General features: G+C 37.9%; 1 protein-coding gene and 1 long non-coding RNA gene across 51 annotated transcripts in view; one reads left to right on the top strand and one right to left on the bottom strand.

The window, feature by feature from the left end:
• The window catches only part of RBFOX2 (RNA binding fox-1 homolog 2), a 295,584-nt gene extending 270,835 nt beyond the window's left edge, over positions 1 to 24,749 (top strand). For 14 of the 50 annotated variants that reach the window (XM_058308718.1, XM_058308714.1, XM_058308709.1 and 11 more), the window contains 7 exons: positions 2,726 to 2,779; positions 2,894 to 2,986; positions 4,087 to 4,219; positions 7,973 to 8,012; positions 16,944 to 17,032; positions 17,478 to 17,550; positions 19,186 to 24,749. In XM_058308718.1, coding sequence (XP_058164701.1) covers positions 2,726 to 2,779; positions 2,894 to 2,986; positions 4,087 to 4,219; positions 7,973 to 8,012; positions 16,944 to 17,032; positions 17,478 to 17,550; positions 19,186 to 19,230 — 527 coding nt within the window. In that variant the 3' untranslated portion in view covers positions 19,231 to 24,749. Of the gene's footprint in view, positions 1 to 2,725; positions 2,780 to 2,893; positions 2,989 to 4,076; positions 4,220 to 4,732; positions 4,826 to 7,972; positions 8,013 to 10,877; positions 10,921 to 13,144; positions 13,177 to 16,943; positions 17,033 to 17,477; positions 17,551 to 19,185 lie in introns of those variants that run through there. The other 36 variants (XM_058308693.2, XM_058308708.1, XM_058308707.1 and 33 more) reach the window with 11 other exon arrangements.
• LOC139440178 (uncharacterized) lies at positions 436 to 4,239 on the bottom strand. The gene is made up of 3 exons (XR_011650308.1): positions 4,104 to 4,239; positions 1,912 to 1,984; positions 436 to 575 (listed from the first exon to the last, which is right to left on the bottom strand). It is a non-coding gene; the product is annotated as an uncharacterized lncRNA (long non-coding RNA).
• Positions 24,750 to 26,147: the final 1,398 nt, after the last annotated feature.

Raw genomic sequence — 26,147 nt, 5'->3', positions numbered from 1 at the left:
ATTAACCCAAGTTAGGTCCCACTTGGGAACCCTCCTTTTCAGCTGTTGTTCTTTGTAATATATTAGGCTTGTCCTTAATGCCCCTGGATGCCCACCAGCTCTGACTTCTAATACTGATTCCTATTCATCTGACCATGAATGGAATAATTTGGAAGTATAAATATTTTTTCAGTCACTTTTATAATTCTGGAACCCTTACTCTACTAAGATATGACCCAGAGCTAATAGGAGTGTTCCACATGGTGTGAAATTTTCTATTCCATGACTATGTTATATAGTAAGCTATATAAATGTTTCTTATTGAGAAGGAAAGGAAATTGTCTATATATATTTTGTCTAACAAAAACAACTTTTACATCACTTGCCAAATGTAATCTAGATTCATGTTCTTTCTCTAAGTAGGGAGAATATAATTTTAATCTGTACTGAAATAGTGGTTTTACAATCTGTCTTCCTCAGAGCCAGAGAGTGGAGAGGAGGGCAAATGGGTTGAGTCCTGAGGCCTCTAGCTCTTCTTCATTCTGAACAACTTCACATTCTTTGTTGTATATATTGGGGTCTGCATAAGATTTTATCTAGAACAAAAGAGAGAGTTTCTGCTGTTTTTTAAGAGTTTGCAAACACTATGCTGGAGTGTAGTAGTATGTGCTGGTAATGTCTTAATAAATCAAATAGAAGTACATTATAATTGAGTATATCCCACAAATTTCTTATTAAATATATTTAGCACAGCTTTCAAATAGATGATTCAAGTTTACCAGCATAGTTTGCATTTTTACTGCCTATTTTATCAGTGGTGCATCATATGATACCATCACTCCTACTTTTCACTTATTTTCTTCTTTTCCCTGCTTTTACCAAAACAAAAGTTTCTTTGATTTTAATAAAATCCTAATGTAAACAAAATAGGAAGAAGAGGCAGTGTATATTAAATTTCCTTTAGATCTAGGGAAATTGGTGTGGCACAAAGAACCACTTACTGGAATTCTAAAGACAAAAATTCTACTTCTAGATTTGATTCTTCATTTTTACTTCATTTTACATCGGCAGTGGGCCATTTTCTTAGCCTGTCTGATTCTGTTTTCATATCTGTAAATTGGATGTCACAGAATTTTTAGCAGCAAAATGCTCTTTAGAGGTCATCAAAACCTAACCCTCTCAGTTGTTATTTGGGAAATAAGGCCCAGAGAAGTTGTAGTACTTACCTAAGTTTGCAGAGATGGTACCGATCTTATGTCCTCCTTTGGGTTTTGTGGGGGTTAAATGACTTAATGAAAATACATTGTAAATTGTACAAAGCTAAACATATTCAAGGTATTATTAACAACACATTAGTGTGCATCCACTGTACAGACTTAAAGGGAATGGTCAGGAAATAGTACCATTGGTAGGAAGGAAAAACATCACACTGAATATTATTCTAAATTAATATTCAAGCCTAACAGAGCCAAACTTTAGAAACCTGTCATTGCTGAGTAAAGTGTGCCAGGTGAATTCTCAGTCAGCATTTTATTTTATGTTGGTTTAAATCAAATGGTTTGTCTGACAGTGTAGAATATTTCGGCTCTTACAATTCAAGTAGGATTTGAACCCAGAATTTGCCAAAATTTTATATATTTATAACCATGAAGTGACATCCACCATTGTGAGCACATAAAATAATGAATGGGAGATTGGACTGATTCAGAATGTCTTTGTTTACAGCCATTTAAATCTGATAATTTCAATAGAATTGGCCTTTTCTTCTTTCCACTCATATTTATAGAACAGTAGTGGCAAAATGCTAGGTACTTTAGAAATATAAAAGAAGTAATACAAGGAGCCAGTCCTTCAGAAAAATAAATAAGGCATGTTTGCTTATGTATGAAATTCAGTAGATATTTACTAATTAAAGTTTTCATATGGACTTACTAGCTCTCAGTAGGCGGTAGTACATTTTTCTTCTTCATTTTCATTTTCTTTTTTTTTTTTGATTTGCATATTCCTATAAATATAAAAAATAGGGAAGAAGTAAAATTGACATCAAACATAATGTTCGGAAATTCTTAAAATATATAAATATTTACGCTAATATTCAACAGCACTCTAGTGTCCTTTATTAGCTAAAAAGTCTAATTAAACAATGTTCTTTATAAATTAAGACCTCAGAAGACATGCACTGAAGTTGGTAATGTACCTTGAATTTTATCTCTGTGTCTTTTCTTGTTGACTGGGTAATTTTAACTGTTAAATCCCAATAAAAGAGGATTTCAGTTTACCCAGAATATTAGCATGGTATCCTTGAACTTGGAGTCAAAGATCCAGGTCAAATTTGAATTCAGTCAAAGAATGCTTTTATATAATAACTAGAGTAGTAAGCACTTAAGATGATATATGAAAGACTACGTGACAGTTTGGTACAGAACGACATATATTCTGCTTTTGTTTCTTTTCCTAAACTAAGAGAAGATCATTCCTCTCTCTCTTCCTTTGACCTTTCCTTCCCCTTCCAACCTTTCTGCCTTTCATTCTCCCTTCATAGTACTAGTCCTGCTAAAGACCATCAGGTCTAGAAATATCATCACCCTCTCATATAAACCCCAGCTGCCATTTTTAAAAGAAGTTGGTAACAGGTAAAAATAAGCCCAGAGTTATCTGAAGCCAACTTGCACATGCATTGATCACTCCTTTCTCCTATATTCCTGTTGTGGACTTAAAATGCCCACTACCCTCTCTTCTGTTTCAGGTTGGAAATTAAGCCCAGTAGTTGGAGCTGTATATGGTCCTGAGCTATATGCAGGTAGTATTTAAAGTTTCTGTTTGTGATATTTAACTGTAATAATATATTTTAATTTTTGATTTGCTATTCCTTTATAACCTTTTTGCATTTTTGTAAATTTTTTAATGTAATCAGCCTCCAGCTTTCAAGCAGATGTCTCCCTAGGCAATGAAGCAGCAGTGCCCCTATCAGGAAGAGGGGGTATTAACACTTACATTCCTTTAATCAGTAAGTAGCCTATGTTGACCTGACATGGATTTTTGACTATTGTGAGTGAACAATGATGCTTTGGCTTTTTTTTTCCTGGTATAATGCACACTAAAAAGGAGACTTTTCAGGAGGTCTAAATACCATCACAGTGCTCTGATTTGCTTAGCCTGTTCTAGAATCTTCTTAACCAAATGTTAAGATTGCCACAAAGCAAAAATAATTGGCAGAGTGGGTAAAGGCATTTTGGTCTTTATGCTTGATAATAAAGAAAATAAAATGAATAAAAACGTAGTTTAATATCATACATATTCTCTGCAAGTCAGCCTTGAGCACTGTAGTAGAGTACACTTAAAAGTACCTCCAATAATACTGACTTGTTCTCAGCTTTGTTGCTATCTTTAAAGTTATCTTGACCTGAGACAGTTTGCTCCAGTAAGAGGAATAGTTAACAGGGTTCAGTGGATATGGAATCATTGTCTCTGCATGCTTTCCAGAGAATGGCACACTTTAAATAGACCCTTAGAAAATGTTTGCCTCTTTAAAGAATAAAAGCTACAAGAGAGGAATAGTTTCTCTCACTTTACATTTCTAGATTAAAACTATTTAGATAATATAGTCGACTCATGAAATGAAATGTCTGAAAACAATGATATACCTTGGGAGTTGACCTCATGCAAAAATATAGAAAGCATATCATTTTGAGAAATAATATTTGCACATAAGAATGTTTGGAAACAAGATTAATAATTGACCAGTTAAGAGTTTATTTTGAACTGATTTAAAGTGCCAGAGAAATGAAAAGTCTTATTTCTTACAGCAGTAGTTCTCATGGTTGCTTGAACAATTTCTCAGCATATTGCATTGTAATGCCAAAATTGAGAAGTCATAGGGAAAACACTCAAGATTTTTGATAAATGAGACATGGGAACATAGATTTTTGCATGGGTTAGGTCTCCGTTTCTTTCTCACTCAAAGACACAAGATATAATTGAATAATATGTGTATTAGGAAAGGTGTAGCTTACGTCTTTTCTATAATTGGTTGTAATCAAGTTGTGACTGTTCAGCTGCTGTTGAATAAAAGTTGAAATTTCTGTCCTATTTTGGGTCTCCCTTTAGTTCCTGGCTTCCCTTACCCAGCTGCAGCCACCACGGCAGCTGCTTTCAGAGGAGCTCATCTGAGGGGTAGAGGGCGGACGGTATATGGTGCAGTTCGAGCGGTACCTCCAACAGCCATCCCCGCCTATCCAGGGTAAGCATCCAGTTCCAAAATCAGGTACATTGCTAAATAAGCAATTGGACAAATAAGAATACCACAGTCCTCTCATGACTTCTCGCACATTGCTGTGCCACACAGTAGACGTAGAGAGAATATTTGCAAAATAACAGATTAGATAGCAAGAACCAAAATATACCATCATCAGAATGTAACAAAATGTCAATTCTTTATATAAGTCTTCATTTTGGTAACCTTAAGCCTTCATGGTAGTGACTTTAGACGGTAGCCAGAACCGTCTTGTGTTTACTAGCAGTGTGTTGGCATGGAGTTCACTCAGCATCGCATGAACATGGATTAACACTACTGCCGAGAAGCAAAATAGGACTCAAGATTGTAGTATAAGACTGAATCTGCTGTTTTCACCCCCTTTTTACCACCCCAAATTGGGGTAAAAGCTCTCACATATGCCCCACCCCCCTTTGGTTTCATTGCCTGGGTGGTGAGCAGCAGAGCTAGTTACCCACAATGGATTTGCTTTCTTTGTAGGAAACGGATTAAAAGTGGTTAATTCAAAGATGAACCATGTCCAATTGAATCAAGGGAGAAAGGGAGAAGTAGGACGAATTAAACTGCACTTGGCTTCTGAGTGATGGTAAAACAACTAATAATAGCTGAGCATCCTTCACCCTTTGATTTTTGTGTGGAGGGTGTCTCATGCAGTGGAATGATTCCATAGCAACAAATAAATCCTTTGCTATTGAATGGGGGAGAAGGAGTAAAGATAGGTTTTGTTTTTAGTTGTTTCTTAGTGTCAGAGCCTAAAATGCATATTTTTAGAGTAGATTTTTACAAGTCATTTGTACCAAGGACTTTCTCTTCAAGGATGTGGCATTTGTCTTTTTCATCTTTTTTCTGCCAATGATGGGTTGGTTTTTTTTGTTTTGTTTTTTCCAGATTCTTAGTGAGGATTCAGTATAGCATCAAAGAAGCCTATTAGCTGCTACTTAGTTAAACTATAAAAAGAAAAAGCCTCCTTTGTAGCTCCTTTTCTGGCAGCACAATTGGCCTGTGAGGTGAACTAACTCAGCATCCATTCATAAAACAAACGGTCATACCATTCTGGGGTCCTCCATTTCACAGAATTAAAGCATTTTTATTAGACAAGGCAAGCATACATATTGAAATGGGCAGACTCCAAAAGCCACTGAAAGGGAACCACTTCAGAAGTTAACTTTTGTTTATAGTTTATAGATGTTTATATCCCATGCATTCCATCATCTCCATCTTCTGCCATTACTTACTTTTAATTTTATACTTCTTTCTCTCAAACTGACCTTTGACCTTCAACCTCTGACATCTCTTTAAAGAAATGAATAAAGATGCAGTATTATTTCATCAAGAAATATTCAAGTGAAATAAAAATGAACCTTTTGAAAGTTCTGCACACTAGGAAAATTATTCATGAAGCCTCTTCCATTTCAATCCAAGAGACTTTACCGTCATGTTTGCAAAGAGAACTGCTCACCAGAAACATGGGACTTCTTTATTTTGTAACATTCCTGAGTTATTTTTTAAAGTGGTTGAATTCATTCCTATTCAATATAGGTTATTTCAGTATATTGGCCAAACTTGAGAGCCCATGCTCTATCAAGTCTGTGTCAGGTATATATTTGCTCAAAGATATTATTATATTTTTGTCCAATCATATCAATTTCTGTGCATTACATTGACACTGATTTCCCATGTTTTCTTTTTTATTAACTAAACCACCTGTTTACTTGGAAGATGGCAAGGAATAAGTCCAGTATTTTATGGGGAATGGCCTAGAATTGCTCATCAGCTTAGTAAACTAATTTCATCATTAATCACTGTGTTGTAGTTTCCTGTGGTATTTAATATAGGGAATATTGAAATTCTAGAATTTAGGTGAATGCTTCCAGTGGATGATGGAATTTAGGGTAAAATTTATTCATGTTTTTAATGCCACCACTCTTCTCTAAAGAAGGTATGCTTTTTTTATCTTTACCTATATCCCCTTACTGAAATAGTTGAAAGTTAATTAATCACCACTTGGCCTCAATGCTATGCATTTTATCAACCTTCTCATGAGCAAGTCTCCTTTTAACTAAAACACCATTTAGAGGCAGATTTCTTTCTCAGATCAGACTTGAATTGCAATTGGAGACAGTGAAAGTGACTAGAACCTAGCTAACTGAACCTCAAAGACAAGTTTAAGTTCCCTGTTGTGTCCTACAAAGGCACAACACATTTGGAGCATTGCAAAGTATGACCACACTATCCTAAAAATACAACAAAATGCCATTGGGAATAGACTCCAGAAACTTATCAGCTACCTATAAGATCCAAGTTATTTCGCATTTGAGTTTTTTAAAATAGGATGTGATGATATTACTTCTAGCTTGCATATTGTAACAGAGAAAGTAGTGGTGAAAATTCCCAACTTTTTTAGTTGGAAAGATGATGAACAGATCCTCTAATTTAAAATAGCCAAATCTCGATTTAATAGATATGAAGCATTAATTTTTTTCTTTATTTCTACTGCACTTCCCTGTCTTTCAATCCCAAAATGATGTTTTGAGGAAAATCTGAATACACAAAAATACCTCAAAGGTTTGAAATCTGTATTTTAATAGTATAGTGTTGTTCCAGATTTAAAAAAACAAGAAAAGTCAGGCATTGTTTGCTGGGTGCAAGTTAATTTTCCAAACAAGAAAATACATCCTTCTATTCCTAACCAACTGCCTTCTCAGTTTTATTATTTTAAATGGATAGTATGCTCCTTGGGCATATCTAGAACTTCAATTATCAATTGCATTTTTCAGAATTCCATGAATTCTTACTTGATCAAAAAGAACCCTTAATTTCTAGTTGCTCCTTCCCACTCTGGATTATATTGTTACTATCTGGGATCCCCACTGCACCTTTCAATTCTTAGACCTTGAACCAATCACCTTAACCTTTAGCTCATTATCTCTGCTTGTGAAAGCAATGCATTGTGGGTATTTTTGGTTGTGTTTTTGTTTTTGTTTTTGTTTTAAATTACATTTCTCTGTTTACTTTGGTCAGAATTGATTGACTTGTTTTTCTGAGGTGTTGCATTGGTTCTTAAAATGCTGAATAATAATACTTTGCATGCTTGTGTGATCAGCCAAATCTTATCGCATGTCTAATGTGCAGGGTAAAAAGCAGGTGATGTATGGATGTCAAAAATTTTTCATATTTTTATGCAACAAAACAAAATACTAAATATAATTTTGAAACACACTTCACATACGTGTCCTGCCCTACCCTAATAAAATTCTTTGGGTTCCTTCTTTTTTTCATGTAAAGCCTACTGTCCCCTACCCCACCTCCATTTTAAGCTCTTTAAAGAAAAACCTCCCCCTAGTGCAGGCTTATTTTTTAAAATGCTCCAGATACGAAAAGATGATGTTTCCAGTCCACCAGATAACTGTATTAGGCCTTTCTGGGAGTGCATTTTACTGTTTTAATCTTAATTGTCAAAATCTAGGTAATTTATTCCAGTTTTGCATCCCGTTCCCTCTCCTTGCATATCCTGGAGCTGTGTAACGTGCGTGTGCACCTTCACATTTCCTAACTGACTTGCTCTGGCCCTGAAGCCCGGGCTATGTATTCATACATCACCTGCCTGTGTTGAGCGCATGTGCATGCTGCCGTCCTCAATAACCGGAATGTGTTTCTGTTCTTTTGTTGTTTTGTTTTTTTTTTTGTTTTTGTTTTTGTTTTTGTGTGGATTTTCTGCAGTGTGGTTTACCAGGACGGATTTTACGGTGCTGACCTCTATGTAAGTACACACACCGGGGCCTTCTCAACCCCATCCCCTGACAAGCCAGCCTTTTTTTTCTGTTTCTTTGGTTTGGTTTGGTTTTTTTAAAATATAATTTATTTAATTTTCTTTTTCTTTTTCCTCGTGGATATATATATTTATATATTTAAGAATGCAAGCATGCTTCTCTGCCACTGCGCTTGCCCCTGGGTGCAAAAACTAAGCCTTTGGGTTTCCTGATCATTGCTGGGGTCAGTCTACTGGACATATTCTTTTCCATTCCCTATACCCACAGATGTTCTGTGCACCACTAATTTATTTGTGAGATGATCAGCAGGTTTAAAGTCTTTTATTACTGTCTGTATCATTTGCATACATAAGTAACAGGACTAGCTTAGCCTCAAACCAACTTTTTCCCTTTTTTGCTTTTCTTCTCATTTCACGTCTCTCTTTAGATCATTCTAGCTTTGATTTATGTAGTGGCAATAAGCTTTCTGAGCTGTGTATTTTCCTATTTTACATACTTTAAGAGTGTTATCCTGTGAAAGTGAAATAAGGAACTGATGCCAGTTAGCAATGGATAATAGTAAGAAGATGCCATATATTCAGTGCTTAAAGCCTTTCTTTATCAAAAGGCCCACAAACCAGCAAATCTCTTTTTTCTAAAGAGTAGTCTAGGGGGAAATAATTATCATGTAATATTTGTTGATTCTATCAGCCACATTTACATGTAATCATAATTTAAATTAGCTATTGCTAAAGTTTTTTGTTTTGTCACGTTTTATTTAAAATGTGGACAAGTGATCTAAGTGACAAAGAGTGAAAGTTTGAGTTTTGAAGTCTTTTATTGGAATCTCACCAAATGGTCTTTTTCTGAAAGCAAGCTTGTTCTAACCACCCAAGTCATTAAAAAACATGAAATTATTCTGTGGGAATTATTTCCCTGCATGAATTTATTCTGTGGGAATAGGTTAGAATTGTCTGGAAATGCTCCCACCCCTTTTCACACACACATACCCTTAGCTCCCAATATCAATAAGGGAATCTTTTTTTTGGTAAGCTATTTCCACAATCTGCCAGGGATTCTTTGGCTATCTAAAAAAGTGAATGTACTTTCAGAATTCACTTAGAGGCTCTGTGTATTAAAGAAAGTAGAGCTAGGATAATCAATCTGGAGGTGCAGGTGACTGTATACTCCTGTGCTTATAGTAGGCCTTCAAAGTATGCCTGAATTTAAGACATACTTAAAGGAACCTTAGCCATGATTTGATCCAACCTCTCACTTCTTAGTTATAGTTTAAAGAAATTGTGTATTACCCGTAATTACACAAACCAGTTGTATAGCTGAGCATAAAACCCAGATAATTCATATTTCATTCGCTCTTTGTGCTTTAATTAGAGTCCACCTCTTTCCTCGGATTGTTTTCAAGAAGTGACAAAAGATATCTCTTTCCCCATGCTCACAGTGAAACTTGAGGATTAGGAGAATATATCCAATTTTATACCAAATTACATATACTATATAATACATATTTACATATGATTTGAGCATGTACATGTCCCATATACCTTGGTATTCATATTCTCATGAAATTCATCTTGATGTTATCTGAGTTGTTTTCTTTGAAATCTGGTCTTTTAGAGCAAACATTTTAATCCATCCGGATTGTTTCTTAAATCAAGGTGCTGTCCCATCCCCCCGCCAATACCTTCCTTATTTGGGGATTTTAAAGTATGACCTATTTCCATCTTATTAACATTTGCCTACTATGACCTTGGTAAGTCAACCAAGCAAATATTTGTTTACCGTTCTCTCCTTTTCTTAGTCCACAATGTATGATTTTATTAAGAGAGAGATGGCTTTTCTGTACCTATCCAGAAAACACTCTAGGATTTTTTTTAATGCACTATCTGGATTACTTTATCAAGTTAAATGGTTAATTCAGTGATCTTGCCTATAGATAGACGAGTGGTACCTTGTGATGAAAGGAATTAACAGTAATGTTGTTATCATTTCTTAGTTCCTACCTTAAAGCAGAGTTACTTGGAAACAAAAGTCAGTGACTAGTGCTGAAATAATATCCAAGCCCACTAATGAAAAACAAGAATACATTATGAGGTAACTGTTGAGCTAGGCCTAAATATAATTACAGCTTTTAAAACTTTATAGTCCTTATTCCAATATGTAAGGGAGCAAAAGGATGCTTCTTAAAAAAACAAACAAACAAAAACCCTGTTTTACCTTGAGTGGGCTCTTCTCCCTGTCTGTTTTTCCATCTGTGGGATTCTATCAGTTTAAGTCGAGTTATTTCCTCAGAAATGCAGGTTGAAAACAGACAGTGGACAGTGGCAGGTTTATCTAGTAAAGTGCATTGAACCAGAACTCCAGAACTTGAAGGAAAAGAAAGATACAAGGGAAAAGGTTTAAGTTGCTGGTTTTATTCAATTTATATTCATTTTGGCTTTTAATGGTAGAGTTTTTTTAAATCCCTGTCTCTGTTCTATTCTTGGACAGTGGTCCCTGTTAGCTATTTTCTTCCTTTCTATTTATTGTATGGCACATTCCTCTCTGGAGAGCTGGTCTAGCAACTATGTCCATAATTTGTAAAGAGATCCACTGTGATGGAAATTGGGAATGGGGCAAGACAGGTGATGTGTCCATCCCACCATCCCCCTCTTTTTTTGACCAGTAGAAAAGGCATGGTTCACCCTAATTCACTTTTTAAATGGGATAACAAACTGCTTCTAATGCTCATTCGTTGAAAAGCATGCTTGCATCCAAAGGAAAGAAAAGGCTGGTGGGCCCCTTAGTGGGCTTTTTGTATGATTGTTTTCCTTCCACAGCTGTGTTTTTTGAACTGCTCTTCCTGTGTTCTGTTATAGAATAGTCTTACAGGAACCAATCATTAGCGCTAAAATACCTCAGGTAGGAGTGCCAAGTGTGACCTGCCAATCAATCAGATTGTGGATTGCAGTGAAAAAATTGAATTATACTAACCATTCCAGCTCCACGTTAGAGATGGGAACAGAGGCTTTTTTGGACAGTCAAGACTTGTGAGCGTGTGATCTGAGCCCTGCTGCCACAGCAGTGCACACAGTCGACTTTCACACACAGTGGCACTTCCTCCAAAATCAAGTGCTCTTGTCCCGTAGTCACATATCCGCACCAGGCGTGTTATGTGCACTATCCCATCACTGCCACCTCTTTAAGTTTCTCAGTCACATTTATCCGTGGTGTTTAAAATGGTCTTTTATATTTGGAGATCTTAGTAGTAAGGGACATTTTCTTACTACTGTGTTAGAAATGAGAAAATGGAGGAAGTAGGACTTGTGAATCCCAGATTGGGACCTGAAATTAGAGTAGTAATTGGACTGTGCTGTTTCATAAGTTGAAAGTTGCCTTAAAAATCTAGACATGTTGGAACTCTAAAATTGAGGTATGTGTTTCCCTTGCCCTCTTTTCCTTTCACCTTAAAGGAAGGACAGTGAGTTCATTTGGGTAATAATGCACTCTTAGAAGGTTTACTGATAGCTGGATGCTAGGAAGAAAACAGTCAATGACTTCATAATCCAGTTAGTTTATTTAAATATGTGGCTACCCAGTAAGATTTTGGATAGAACTAATTTGGTGTGATATGGAATAGTAGTATTTGAAAAGTTTAATTCAGGAAAGACCTAAGATCATCTCTCATCTTCCACAGAAATAATAAGTGGAAGATACTGCATTGATCATAACAATTTTTCCCCTACCTCATTTTAAAGAATAAGAATATAAGTTTGAACACTTTTCCTTTAAAATTTTTCATAACTACTTTTCAAAATAGATAGGCCTCTCAAGCAAAAGCAATAACAATGTTACCATTATTATAAGTTTTTTAATTCAGGTCTGTGTTACTCACACTTAATCAAAAGTATCATATTGCCAAATAAGGATTCTAACAGCTCCTAAAGAGCCCCTCATGCATGTTCAGAATTGAGCAGTGGTTCTCAGCCCGGGTGAAGGGAAGTCTGGAAAAGACAAAAAAAATGATCCAATCCTAGCGGCACAGTCTTAAACCCAGGCTATTTGGACTAGATCTCTTCTCTGCTGTAGTTATTTTACCCTTAACACTCCTCCTCCTCACACCCACACTCAGGTTGCTCCTTAGTTACATTATACTATTCCCTGGTCTGCCAGTTTTTATAGCTGTTAGAGCTTTACATCACATAGAGGCAACAAGCTTTCATTTCTGTCTGCTGGTCTTGGTATACACACTCTTCTCCTCGGTGTCACATAATGTCATTGTCTTCCAGGTAGAAAGATGTCTTGACATCACATGCTCACCAAAGTCCTGTTTTAATGTAAAACAAAAACAAAAAAAGAATAAAATTAAAGCCTAGGTTAAAATCAAGACAAGGGCTTTTGTGTGATATATGTATCTTTAAAAAAAAAAAATATTTAAAACTGTACCACAAAAAAAGGGGGGGGGAAAGTCTGCCAATATGAGTTAAACTAATAAATATGCAGATATAGGTCAGTTATAGGAGGGATGACACATAGAACCCATCCATTTTGTCCTACTTGAGAACACAGCTACAAACTGCAGGAAAGTCGTGTGGTCACAGTAGCAACTTTATAAAGTTAATTAGGTAATAAAATTGATTCAGAGTGGAAGTGACATTGAACCATGGAAAACTGAAACCTTATATTTGATAATGTCAAAAGTCATTATGGAAAGGGATCTTAAAGGTAACATCATTTTCCTTTGAAAAAGCTGAAAGTCAAAGTCAGGGTTTGTTACAAATCTGTGAAATGACATACTTCTTAAATACAGGAAATATTTTTTGGATCACTGTTGATCAGACTCAAGCATGTTGACAGAGGGCAAGCGAATGAGTAAGTGCTGTGGGTCAAGGCTGAATTATGTTAGCAGGGTCAGGAAGGTTGAACAGGAATGGTATAGCATTGGGCTGTCCCATTTTAAAACACTGGGAGTCACTCAAATTAATTACAAAGGAGGAAGGAAGTAATTCTTTTAAAAGGGGCATGTCATGCCAAATTTATCCAGCTATCAGAGTTTCTAAAAGCTGTCTGTGTGTGCCCTTCTACATTAGGGTGTGCTGTGGCCATGCTAATCCCCATTTTTTGTTTTATTTCAAATCATACACAGATAGACTCTGCAAACTGCTTCAGATCAAACAGGTCTGATTGTGTGTAAATACATATGTTCTTTTAAATTTTTATTATTAATGGTTGCTTCAGTTTTGCATCAGTGCATGGTTAAAAGCAATACACATCAGCTATTTTCATGACTTCATATCTCCAAATGAATTATTTCTCCTCTTTTTTTTTTTTTTTGTTTGTTTGTTTGTGCAGTCAGCTGAAGAAATGTTAACATCTCACTCTAAATCTCTCAGTGGAGTCTCTGTTCCCTTCTCTGATATAACAGATGGGTTACTGCTTGTTATAATTATTAACATTGTGGTGTGGGCCAGGGATAGGGTGGGCAAGATTTACTATTTCCTTGGGCTGGGGAGGGGCCAGTCGTTAGGGTATGGAATGTTAACTCAAGTGGTGACTGACTGTTTCCGTAATACCAGGTCGTTGTGGCTGCACGCTCTAGTAATTGAGGCTGTACTTCACCGAGCTTGTGGTAGAGCCTAGGGCAAACCGCTGTCCCAAGAGAATGCTGGGATAGATAGTTAGCCAATCTGAGTCTGAACGTGGTGATTTTGCTGGTTGTTTTAGCTCCAAGATGTTGGCATGCTTAGTTTTTAATGTGATTAATAATTGTGGCGCCATATCCCCTCCCCACGCCTGAACCCTGTCTCTCCTACCCTCTTCCCCACCCTTGTTCTTTTTGAAGAGACTTAAGAAAAAGTAATGAAAACCTTGGTGTTTCAAACTGCACTTTGTTCTCATGTTTCATGAAAATCTCCAGATTTGCTAGTAGAAGTGGAAGTTGGGAAAAGTTTCTCAGCCTGTAATTTATGTATACTCTGAAATCTGGAATAGAAATAGATATATCTGAATTTTCTTTTTCTTATTTTTTTAATTTTTTTATATTTAAACAGTAGCAGAAGTACTCTGGAGTTAGCCTATATCTAAAAGGAGTAAATCCATGCTATCCAATTTAATTTTTCTAATCTTTTGAGCATCATTAATGAATTACCAAACTAATTTATCAGGATTTTACCTACCTACACTAAGGGTAGGTACCCCTCTCCTTCAGCACCATTATCATAAAGTAATTAGTTGGACTGAAATATTACCAGCTTTTAAAAACGCTGTTTATATGATTTTTCTTAATGCTGATATTATTTTGTTGTCAATAATATCTGCATCCCTGACCTATTTTCTTTAACTTAAATAAAAAAGAATCTCACAAAATTAAACTCCACAGTCAGAGTTTACTTATAAAAGAAGAAAACTACTCCATAAGCTTTGGCCTTACAGTCCAACCCCTTTTGAATTGTTTTGCTTATTACTAAACATCGAGTTGCTGACTAATGGCTGAAAAGCAAGGGGAACTTGTTCTGCTTACTCAGAGTCTTTTTTCCCCTCAAAATGAGTACACTCAAATATGACATAAAACCTGGAGAGGTTGCAACCCTAGGATCTCCACTCCGACTATCTCCCCTTGATCAGCACTTTTAGGCCTCAGCTTCCTTAATGAGAATTTATACCTCTGTCCTATGGCACAGACCTTCAGTTTTTAAATGTTTTATTTACTGTAAACATAAATCAGGCTTTAACTGCTTTTATTACTTTGACTTCTTACTTTTCTAAAGGTTATTTTGGTGTTTGAAAGAGTACTGGAGAGACAGACCACACAATGCTGAATTATCCTTATTTATAAAGAATTACTACTAAAGATAGCCCTGCTGTAGACTTCCCAATAGGAAACTTTAATTCCAAACTAATGGAACCATCTCTGCTTGTAATGAAAAAAACTGAACCTTCAAGGTCTATTTAAAGCTTAAAATTTCAATGATAATGACCACCTTTTGCCTTGTTTAACAAATGCTTTTACCTCTTCATTTCCTTTTTAGAAGCTTAAAAAAATAAATAAGGTAAAGAAGTACTTAAATTAGTTAAGTATATATATTGCAATGTCTGTGTTGTGGTCTTGATGTAAATCTTTGCCCAAATTAATCTGACCTGCCCATTCCCATAGACCTGGCCAGGAATTCAAAGGAAATGGTATGTCAGTCACAAATAGTCCCTGAGGTGCTTCCCAGATCCCTAAAGCCATTATCATTTCATTGCCAGTGTTTGTGGTAAGGTTAATTAGAATTTTCTTATTTATATGAATATCTGTAGAAGAATTTGTTGTTTTCTAAGTCAATCATTTAAAGAACTAAGAAGGAGTAACCTTGGAATCAGATTTTTAAAATAAACATTTAAAGTAGCATAAACTTAAAGAGCAATAGTAAAACTCCTCTCAAAATGCTGTTTCTTCTGTTAGAGAAGGTAAATATTATATAAGAAAGAAACAAAAAGCTTCTAGAAACCCACAAGAAAGTATATATAGTTCCAAAATAAGGTTTGAATGGAAATAAAAGAAGCAGGAAGCTGCCATATGAAATGGCTAAAAAGAGCAGGTGTCCCATTAAAAAATACTTGTTTCAACCCTAAGAAATGATACAGAAGCAAATTTGAAATTTTTTTTGTAGATTTAGCTAATTGAGCATTTGGAAGAAAGAAAGTAGCACACGCAGGAAGCTTTGGATATCATGAGAAATGGATACACTTAACTTATAGAAATAAAATGGCTGATGTTCACTATAGAAATGGTGTCAAATGGACCAATGATCATGGTTATATTTAGTAGAATGAGTAATAATAAAAATTCACATCTGAATTAGGTTTAGGTAAAATTCAGATGAATTATAGAAGGGTAAAGAATGAGGGAAAAAAAGTAGGACTTGGCACTTTTTAAATAGTCTGTCTCCTGTGGCATTTGTTGTGAGTGTCTTTGAAATACTTTACAAAAGAGTACATAAGGTTCACCTTGACAGCAAAAACATTTTGAGTAATAGCAGGAGGCAGTGATTTAAAACTCTTTAGGACTGGGAGGGATTTCTGGGGGGGGTAAGAATCTCAAAACCTTTTAGGGAAGGAAAATAAGTACTGTTAAATCCTGGAGGGGTGGGGGCGTAGAGAGGGAGAATAAAAACCCTCTTGATCTATTTGAATCCAGAAGATCTTCAGCCATTCCTGATTTGATATGATTAAGTCTGAAATGTACATCAGGGGTTGGCAAACTTTTTTTTCTGTGAGGGATAAGATAACAAGTATTCTTGGCTTTGTGGGTCATATGGACTCTGTCATGACTGCTTTTAGAAACAGGTTGCAGGCTACATTGTCTAACAGGCCATGGTTTGCCAGCTCCTGATCTATGTTGTTTGGTTTGTTTTTGTTTTTGTTTTTGTTTTTTCCTAAATATTTTGATGATCTTAGGTAGCCTTTTTGTAAACAGGCTAGGCCCAATGGAGCATAGATCTCTATTGGAACATTCTGTTATATCCTGTGGTCTCTCAGCAGTAAATCAATCTGAAGAAGCATCAGAGTATTTGAAGTTTAACACATACAAATTTAAGGTATTTTAATTCTATAATTTACATTTCTCATCACAATTCTCCCAACTTTCTATAAATATTTTCCCTATTGATAGTTGCAACAAAGACTGTGAAATGAGACAAATCCAAAATCATATCTTCATTTCTTAATTTTGAGAATTTGCTACAGTCACAAATTGGAAAGCAAATCTCTGCATTGGGTGGAGTTTAGTTGTCTACTAGAGAAATAACATGTAGACTGATGCAGTTTGAAACATTTCTTCCCATTTGTATGTCTGTGTCTGTGTGTGTGTGTGTATACTTCTGTCTTTGTATGGGTGGGTATATGTTTATCTGTCTTCCTGGGGGGAGAGGTATCTGTAAAGTCAGTTCTCTTCTCTCCTATAGGGTGGATATGCAGCCTACAGATATGCACAGCCTGCTACTGCAACCGCAGCCACAGCTGCTGCAGCTGCTGCAGCCGCTTACAGCGATGGGTATGTAAAAAACAGTGAGAAGTGAGCTTTGGAATGCTGTGGGCATTATACTGTCCCAAAATGTTAGCCACCTTTCCTCCCTCTCAGTTCTAAAAACACGCGTAGGGCTACCTGCAAGCTGGGTTTTCCAGAGGTCTTCTCCTGTGGCCTCTAACATGCCAAAAGTCCAGTGGCACTGATTCCTTCCTGTGCTCCCTTTCTATTGTTCCTGTCAATTCTTTGGTACAACTTCCATCTTTTCCGTTTTATAGAAGTCCTTCAGAATTTTTCAGAGTAGAAATAGACATGCTTTTGGAGTCGAAATAGACATGCTTTTTCCATTCTGCCAGTTTCCTAATCGCAGTCCAAGACCAAATTACATACAGGTCTTCAGCACAGTCAAGCCTTTAGTGCTTTTGGATAACAAGCCTTCCTGTATCTCTCTGATTGTATTTCTTCTTTGCAGTTATGGCAGGGTGTATACAGCAGACCCCTACCATGCCCTTGCCCCTGCCGCTAGCTATGGAGTTGGCGCTGTGGTAAGTATATATACCTTTCATTATTAATAAACTATTTTGCTTCTTCTGACTTTACCTACATACTACAAAATATCTAGGGAGATCATAAATTCAGCCATTTCTCCTTGGCCAAAGCATTAAAGACATGTGTAGTTATCTGTGTGTTATAGTATGCAGCACGTAGTCGAGTTAAGGGCACCTAGAGAGAATGAACAGTGACAGTCTGCCCTGAGTAAAGGCAACATTTGGGAGGAAAGGAAGGGGGAACAGGTTGACATTTTATCTTGACACAGTTTTAAGGAGTGCGATAGGTGTTGGCCAAGACTTGGAGGTGTAAGGCTCTCCAGCTTTCACTGTAAGCTTTTCAAAAACTTTTGTGCATAAAATTCAAATGCAGGTGCCAAAGGATGTTTCTGCTATTCCTAAGCTTTCTGATAGATAGTACTAGGTAGCCAAGTGAATAATAAATAGCTTGATATTTTACTGATACCATTTTTGGCAGAATATGGTGTTTTCATGGAGGTATAGAAAAAGTCCCCTACACAAATTTAGATCCTCACTGCAGTATTCTTATGCTTATTCAGGTATTGACTTGGCTATCTCCAATGCCAGTGATGGAAACTCACTGGCTATGAAGATAGACCATTCCACAGTGACAGCGCTAAATGCCAGGAAGTCTCTGTAATCCAAAATAAAACTGAGAAGTTGTCTGGAAATGAGAGAAGCTGTCTCCGGAAAGGGGAGAAGTTGTCTGAGAGACAGAACATAGCATAAAATTTAAGACTTAAAGGAATATGAGGGTCCATCATTTCTCACACTAAGTTTCTACTAATGAAGATTTGTGGAAAGAAGTAACAGGGTCCTGGGGGAATGTTTAGAATTGAAGAGAAGACATATAATATAAAGACGGTGACAGAAGTTCCTGAAGTTTTATTTACTTATGATATAAGACCTTTATTGAAGGAATAACCAAGGGGAAGAAACATTCCCAAAGAACTTAAAATTGAAAAAAGGTAAGCAGTCATTAGGTAAAGATAAAAAAAAAAGAGTAAAACCCAGTTAAAACCCCAGCTATATATATGAATTAGGATATGTCAAGAAATAACCTAGTTGATGTATTCTGTAGATTATATTAGTTGAATAACTCAGGTTTAAATACAGGACCATCTAAAACATGGGCTGTGACCACACATGCCAAAGATAATGGGCAGAAGTAAAACGTGTACTAGTAACAGGGACTGTGCAAGAAAGAAGTCAAATCAGCAGGCTCTTTCAGGCCAGGATTGTAATGATGGATCAAGGTAAAGAAAGACAGTGCTTTTAAAAATCAAGCAATTTGCACATCTAGTTTTAAACAATATTTCCCTTCTGTGCCAATTCATATAAATAATGAAATGTACATAATTAAATAGAAACCGTCATCATACTCTCTACTTGAGAATATCAGACCAGCAAATAAATGAGTTGGATTCTGGTATGAGCATCTGAGAGATAGAACTTAGTTTCCTGACTTCACTGTGTGGGGCAACATCTAATCAGTTGCTTTTAGGCTTCAAAGGAAGCTATTTTTCTACCTCCCTTCCCAGGACATTTTTCTTCATTTTTAATGCTCCTCTCATCAACTTTAAATTATTTTTATGTCTCTCATTATTGCAGGCGAGTTTGTACCGAGGTGGCTACAGCCGATTTGCCCCCTACTGAAGTGACGTGAGACCCCTGCAAATGGGACAGCCCCCCAGTTCATGAGGCCTGGCTATTGCAATATTTACTAGTAGAGGAACTCTATAGCAAGATGAAGAGGAAAAACAAACAAACAAAAAAAAACACAAAAAAAGAGAGAATACTTTTTTATACCTCACTATGTTCTTTGAATATGTATTTTTCCTTTAAATTTCTGCCTTTAATTCTTTTGTTCCAAAGATTGTGCATTTTTTTTCTTTTTTCTTTTAACTGTGGTAAAAAAAAAAATAATGCATTTTCATGTCTGTATGTCCATGCTTAGCTTATTCTGTCAATCACAGAAGAGGCAGTTAATGAGGAAGGAGAGACATTAGGACCTGATAAATGCATCTGATCAGAAATCAGCAGGCAGGATTACCAAAGTGTATCTGGTGCTGAATGACTGGGGGACAAGCAGAAGTGGGAGAGAAAGATGTTCTTTCCTTTCCACAACAGGATATTCTTCTAGTCTTCTGAATTTCTGATCTCTCGCAGGCAATTCTGATTGGCAGTGGCTGGAATCCACATGCTGATAGATGATAGGAATCTGTGCTTGCAAAGCAGGATAACTAAAAAGATGCTTTCCTCTCCTCCTCCCTCCTGTCTTCTCCATTCTTTTTACAATCATCTTATATGCACAGCCTGAGACAGTTGGCATTGTTTTTGGAATTAAGTATTAATATTTCCAAATACGCTTTCAGACTGTGGATAATAAGCACCTCATTAGGAAACCAATCTCAGAATGAACTCTGGAGTATGAAAAAGGTCATTCTTTTCTGTAATCCTAGCGCTCCCATTGGCTTTCTTCCCCTTTAATGGAACCCGAGCTTAATTATCTGTCCTTTTATTAATACCCTGCTTCCATGTTCCCAGGATTCAGGAGTTTTGGATCCAGGGACAGAAGAATAGCCAGTGGCCAGATTTCCTCCACCTATCTGGACACAGCTGGAGGATTAGATGTACAAATTGTTTAGAACCATTATAAACAGTGAGGAAGAGAAAGGGAGATAAGATAATATTCAGCAAATCACTCTGATAGGCCTTAGTTTTCTCTTGCATCAGTAAAGTCACTACAAAGTATAAGAAATATAAAGTCTGTTGGAAAAAGATAAAGCACAAAGTCAGCTGTCCCTGGAAGTTTTGGTGATTAGGACATGTAAGTAAAGGCAAAGGCACTTTGTACTAGCTTCAAAGCCATAGGAATTTTCATCTTCCAGAGCCTTTATGAGTCATCTCTGTATCCACAGTCGTGAGTCCTTGTGGCCATTCCACCCAGCTTCTCTTATCCTCCAAAAACATCCAGCTGAGCACCTGGACCACTTGGTACAAAACCCAGAGCCCCTGACATTGCTCCCCTCCCATCCTGGAAGGAGGATCTGAAATGGCAAGGATCTTATATAGTGCCAGAAAGAGTCATTCCATGGCCATGTCAGTAAGTCATTGCTCTTGCTCTCTGGCTTCAATTTTACAGATCATCAAAATGGGAGAGAAAGTGTTTCTCTTCCAGCTATTGGCTATTACAGATAAAGGCAAGCATCCTGCAGCATTTCCAAAATGAAGGCATTAGAAAATAGAAAAGCACGGTCTGTTTGGCTCCCTGGTCTATTCACATTGGTACTAGGGTGACCTTTCACCCAAGGGATAGCTGCTAAAGGGAGTAATTCAGAGACATGGAGCTTCTGGTTCGTTATGGGTTTGGTTTTGATTTGTTTTGTTTTGTTTCTTACACCTGCCTCCACACGTGTTCCTGACTGGTAACTGGTTCATGTCCCTGAATTAAAATGCTGACATATGGCAACATCAAGCCTTCTTTGTAAGCAGAGTGTTATATCTGGGAGGGTGCAGGCCTGTTGTGTATAATACATATCTTTTCTCCTTTCAGAATTCTCTCTCCTGATAACTGGGAGAGAGGCTGTGTCTGAAACTAGAGGAGACATCAAGGAAGCTAGAGGCTTCAATGCAATTATTATTGAGTCTGGGGAGAAATACGTAGAAAAAGAGGACACTAAACTGCCCAGTCCATTGACCATTTTTTTAAACCCCACCCCATACCCCCAGCCAAAGTTTGGTTTGTTGCTGTTAAGACAATTTTTGTTGTATGTATATAAATATTTTAGTTAGAGGAGGGGAAAATGGGACATGGGACTTTTACAGTTCTAGGGAATGGGGGCAGGGAGGATTTTTTCTTTCTTTTGTTTCTGTTTTGAGGAAGAGCTTTTACTTACTACAGAAAATGAGAGAAATTTTTTGTCATGTTCCAGTAGGGGCCGTTCTCACAAAGTGGCAAGTCACTTAAGTCGAGACTAGGCCAAATTCTAAATGTTGTACCTGTAGCAGTGTGGGGAGAACAGGGGAATGTGTATAAGAATTTTTCTCATCTTTTTTCTTAGAAAGAGAGAAGCATGATGGGAAAGGTAGAGAAAGCAGCTCTCCTGGCCCTCTTGAAAGAGGCAGAAGCTTCAGCTGGAAGTAGCGCGTGCATTTCAGTTCAGCGGGTTCTGGCTGAGCACCCCGCAGGCAAGCTCTGTGTTTTCCAGTGGGTTTCTCCTGAATTTCCAGGAATGAATTTTAATATTGCTTCCTCCAGCTCCCTTTTCTAAGAGAGACTGAATGGAGTTCTGCTTTTCATTAAAGGGTCTTTGATTTTCATGGTAAGTGCTGAAAACGGGGACTCTCCTAAGCACCTAGATTTCATGGTGTCAACCTCCCTATCAACTTTTGAATGTTGAGATTCCAAACAGAGGCAGGTTCCTTGAAGCATCCATGCTTGTATATTCCAACTCTAGTTCTCATTGGATTAAGAACAGTCAGAAGAGAGTGTGCCATCATATAAATTCATTAGAGGATGCTGGTTGATAATTCCATAAAAAATTATTGCTACTGAATCACAGTACATGAGTGATTTTCACAGCTTTACTGTAGTTCATGATCTGGACTTTCTATACTAAGCATTTTACTCTTAGAAGCACGACTCCTTTGAGGAGACCTCTAGTGAAAAACCTTTATCTGAATATCCCTCTCTCAGCCCAGAGAGCTGCCCTTAGATCTTTTCCAGAATTCCTTGTGTTAAATTTCAACTTGCATTAACCCAGATTAGACATTTGTGATTCATCATTCTTAAGGCTCTGAGGTTTTATAAAAACCTATTACCACCATCATCCTCCAACAGCTACAGTCTGAATTGAGTCCACCTTTTTTTCCTTGAAAAAGAAGCAGACTGGGGCTCTACTCTTAGTTTAAGGGGAGCTAGTGAAGATCTTTTCCATAGAAATCAATGCTAGCAGCTTTTCCTCAAAACGTGTGACACTTCAGGGGCTGAACTGCCCTTAGTTTAGGTTATACTTTACTAGAGGCATAGCAGATAAGTCAGTCACCACCATCCTGTAACTAGACATTATCCTCCAAATATGAGGGAGTGAAACCAGGATGGAAGCATTCCCAAGGATATGCAAGAAGGGCATGATAAATCCCCACCCCTACTCCCCGCTCCCTACCCTTTCCCCACCCTGGCAGGAGAAAAAAGCCTACCAAGGGACAATCTGGAAAGCACTAAGACGTTTAAGGAGGGAAAAGGGGAAATGTTGAACCTTATTCCCCTTTTGCCAAGTCCAACCAGTTTTCTGCTGCTTAAAATCCTCTAGCACAGTTGCATTTGCAGAATTGCAGTTTTTTCCCCCAGATACTAGGAGGAGAGGGACTTTGGGGGGTGGGGAAGGGGTTGTGGTGTTTTAAAAGCATTTACGTTACCTGTTTGCACTGTTTTAAGATAGGAGAAAAATAGTGGGAAAGGTGAACATCAGATGTAAATTTGTGTTGTTATTTTGCCATGCTCTTGAAAATGTTTGGCCATTTATAGTATACACCAGTGAAACTTGATTCTTTGTTGCATAAAACACTATTTTTTGGAAATGTTACTGTCCACAAGCCTCTTCCCTCACTTCCCCTTTTCCTATGTACTCCCTTCATACTTGCTTTACTGATCAACAAGGCAATAGCCATCCAAGAGCTAAAGCATGAAACAGGGCCCTCTCCAAGTAGGCTCTGGGTGTCCTAAGCCAGCGTGTGCCCTCTGGTTTAGTGAATACAGTAGAGTCCCTGGCACTTTTTCTTTGAAAGTAAGTCTTACTGACCGGACTACAGCAAGTTATCAAATTCCTGCATTGAATGCACTAGGAAGGAGTAGTGGAGGGATGGAAGGGATTCCTGAAGCATCGCAGTTGGCTGTAGTAGCTGAGTTCTTTTCCATGTTACCGAAACTGTAGCCAGTTACAGTTTACTCAGGAAAACGGTAGATCAATTCAGCCATGGTAGTGCTGGTTGGCAGGGATTGGTAACTGAGAGAACTGCTCATCAGCCAAGACGCAAACCTTGCCTTTAAGGAAACTGCCAGCAGTAGAGACTCGGTCCCATTTGTCTGGTAGTTATATACATGCCGGCCACGTGAGGGCTCAGCTCACGCTGCCGGCAAGCAAAAAGGGAACGTTGATTCTCTTTTCTCTCCCCACCCCCTGCCCCTATTACCACCACCAGATTCCCAGGGGGTCCATGAACTTTTGGATTTTTTGAAAATGTTTTTTGGTTTGGTTTTTCTGGGGACTGATAAGTGCTTTAAGCAATGTCTATTATACCCCATCAAGACTCCCAGCTTAGTTATTTTCTTGTATCTTTCTGTTCACAGTATTTTTGTGTGTGTGTGCTTGTTTTTGGCAGCTCATTTTGGCTGTATTATCTATCGAGTGATGAATTGATCCTCTTTTTTTTTCCCTAAGGGATATTTTTTCTTGTGTTTTAATTCTGCTTGTGAATAGCTGGAGCAAACCTGGGGCTGACACGTAAGCTAGGGCTGCAAAGTGATAAAGAGCCAGTGACATTTTCCTGTCCCTGACAGGCTGACTTACCTGTGTCTCTGAGCTTTTCAGTCCAATTCATTTGCAAGGCTAAAAATGCCACGAAGCTCCCCTCTTCTCCCCACTCCCCATGGCAGGGTTGGAACCCTGTGGTTTCCCCAGCCCTTCCCCTTGCCATGGCAAAACAGGTACCTTTGGAGAATTGGGGGGGGGGGCATCCTGTGGGGATGCTTGTATAATTGACCACCTAGCCTTCTTTCCTTCCCTCTTACCCTCCCCAGAATCACTTCCTAGGACACCCGAGCTGCTTGCCCAGGGTCCTGTTTCCCTGCTGACTCCAGAGAAGCATCCCAGGGCTTTGTGACAGTCTCTAATTACCTTCCCTTCTTGTTAAGAATCATATTGTATAGTAGCTTTCAGACCATACAGTATTCATTGGGTTACTCCTATTATTATCAAGTAGCTGGAATTGTGAAGGTCGGAGTAGTTAGATCTTTAGCTTTTATTCCTTATTTTTTTTTGTATTACTATCCATGTGTATAAATTATTGATCATGTTGCTGGCTTTTATAAACTCTAAGCAAAGGAGGAGCACTGCCTCTGCCTTTGCAAATGGTAATGAAGCACTGTTTTTAAATAAAAGAGAGAAACACCATCCTTTGGCTTGTGTGTGGATCCTTGTTCTCTGTTGCAACCTTCTGAGGCTCAAAAGATAAAACCTGGATGGGACTTCTTAAGATGAGGGAAAAAGAAGGAAAACCATAACCATGTCCTAAAAATGTAAAATATTATAAATCATGGTAAGCTATAAGGTAAATGAGGCCAAAACCTGGGACTGTGTAAACTTCTCTTTGTGGCTTCCTCTAGTTGATGAGCTCCAGTCTTTCCAGAAGCTGCTTTTTGTGCTTCTGCTTCTGAAATCTCTTGGCATTACCTCTTTGCCTTCCATCCTTTCCTAGGCTCAGAGTTGTTGCCCTCACCGAATCTCAGAAACTGTCCTTCCCGGGGTCCCCTTTGAGTCCTCCTCCCTGCTAGACTTTGAAGCCTTTGGTGCTCGTCCCCTTGCCTTCTTTGTCACTGCTTTCCCCTTGCTCTCCTGGTGCTACCCAGCCTCCTTTGCCTTTTCCTTAAATGTGGAAAACGCCCCTGAGTGTCGAGCTAAGCCCTTTTCTTTTCCCTCGCTGCCATGATATTTCTGCTTATAATTCCCAAATCTCTGAAATTTTCCTTATTATCCACTCTCCACAAATCTCCATTTCCCTTAACTTGACTTTCTCAGCAGATCTTGCTTCCTATTTCATGAAGAAAACTTAGGCCTTCAGACAGGATCTCCCTGAATGAATGTGTTGCTGCTACGTGATCTAGAGAGCGGCTTGAACTCATCCCCATTCTTTTCCTTTCCTTCCTGTTAGAATGGAAGAGATCTTCATACCATAGGCTAACCCTTTTACCTGTGCTCTGCATCCCGTTCTTTGCCACCTTCTCAGGTGCCTTGCTTTGTGTTCTTTTCTCTTGCATGACCAACCTTTTTCCTCTCTACTATACCCTTCAGCATTTAAACATGCTTCGATCTTTTGATGCATTTAAAAAAATAACTTTGCAAGATCCCCATGACACACTTGTGGAATAAGCTAACACTCTTTGACTCCAATTATTTGCTCCTCAACCTGCTGCCATCTCCAGTACCCTGAAGCAGCCACCCTTTTGATTACATCCAAAGTAGGATACTTTTCAGTTGGCCTCCTTGAACTTTGGAGTATTCACGACCACAGAAGAGTCTCGAGACCTGTTGACTTGAATGTCGTACTGTGGCAGGCTAAGGTGAATGAGTGTACCCCCACACACTGCCACCCAACATGGGCATGGCCTACTCTCCCAAACCTGTCTCTAGTCTCCTATCTCCCTGTTCCATCTTTACTCCAGCAATACCCAGCTCCCTAAGTCTATTCCCCTACAGCTACGAGTATAACCCTATTAAAACGTAAGTTAGATCATGATGTACCGTTGTATAAAACCATCCAGTGCCTTCTCATCTTAGCTCAAAGTCCTTATC

This window comes from Dasypus novemcinctus, chromosome 12 (assembly GCF_030445035.2).
Source record: "Dasypus novemcinctus isolate mDasNov1 chromosome 12, mDasNov1.1.hap2, whole genome shotgun sequence".
NCBI lineage: Eukaryota > Metazoa > Chordata > Mammalia > Cingulata > Dasypodidae > Dasypus > Dasypus novemcinctus.
The sequence above is the reverse complement of the archived record's forward strand: the minus strand, read 5'-3'. Positions and strand labels throughout refer to the sequence as shown.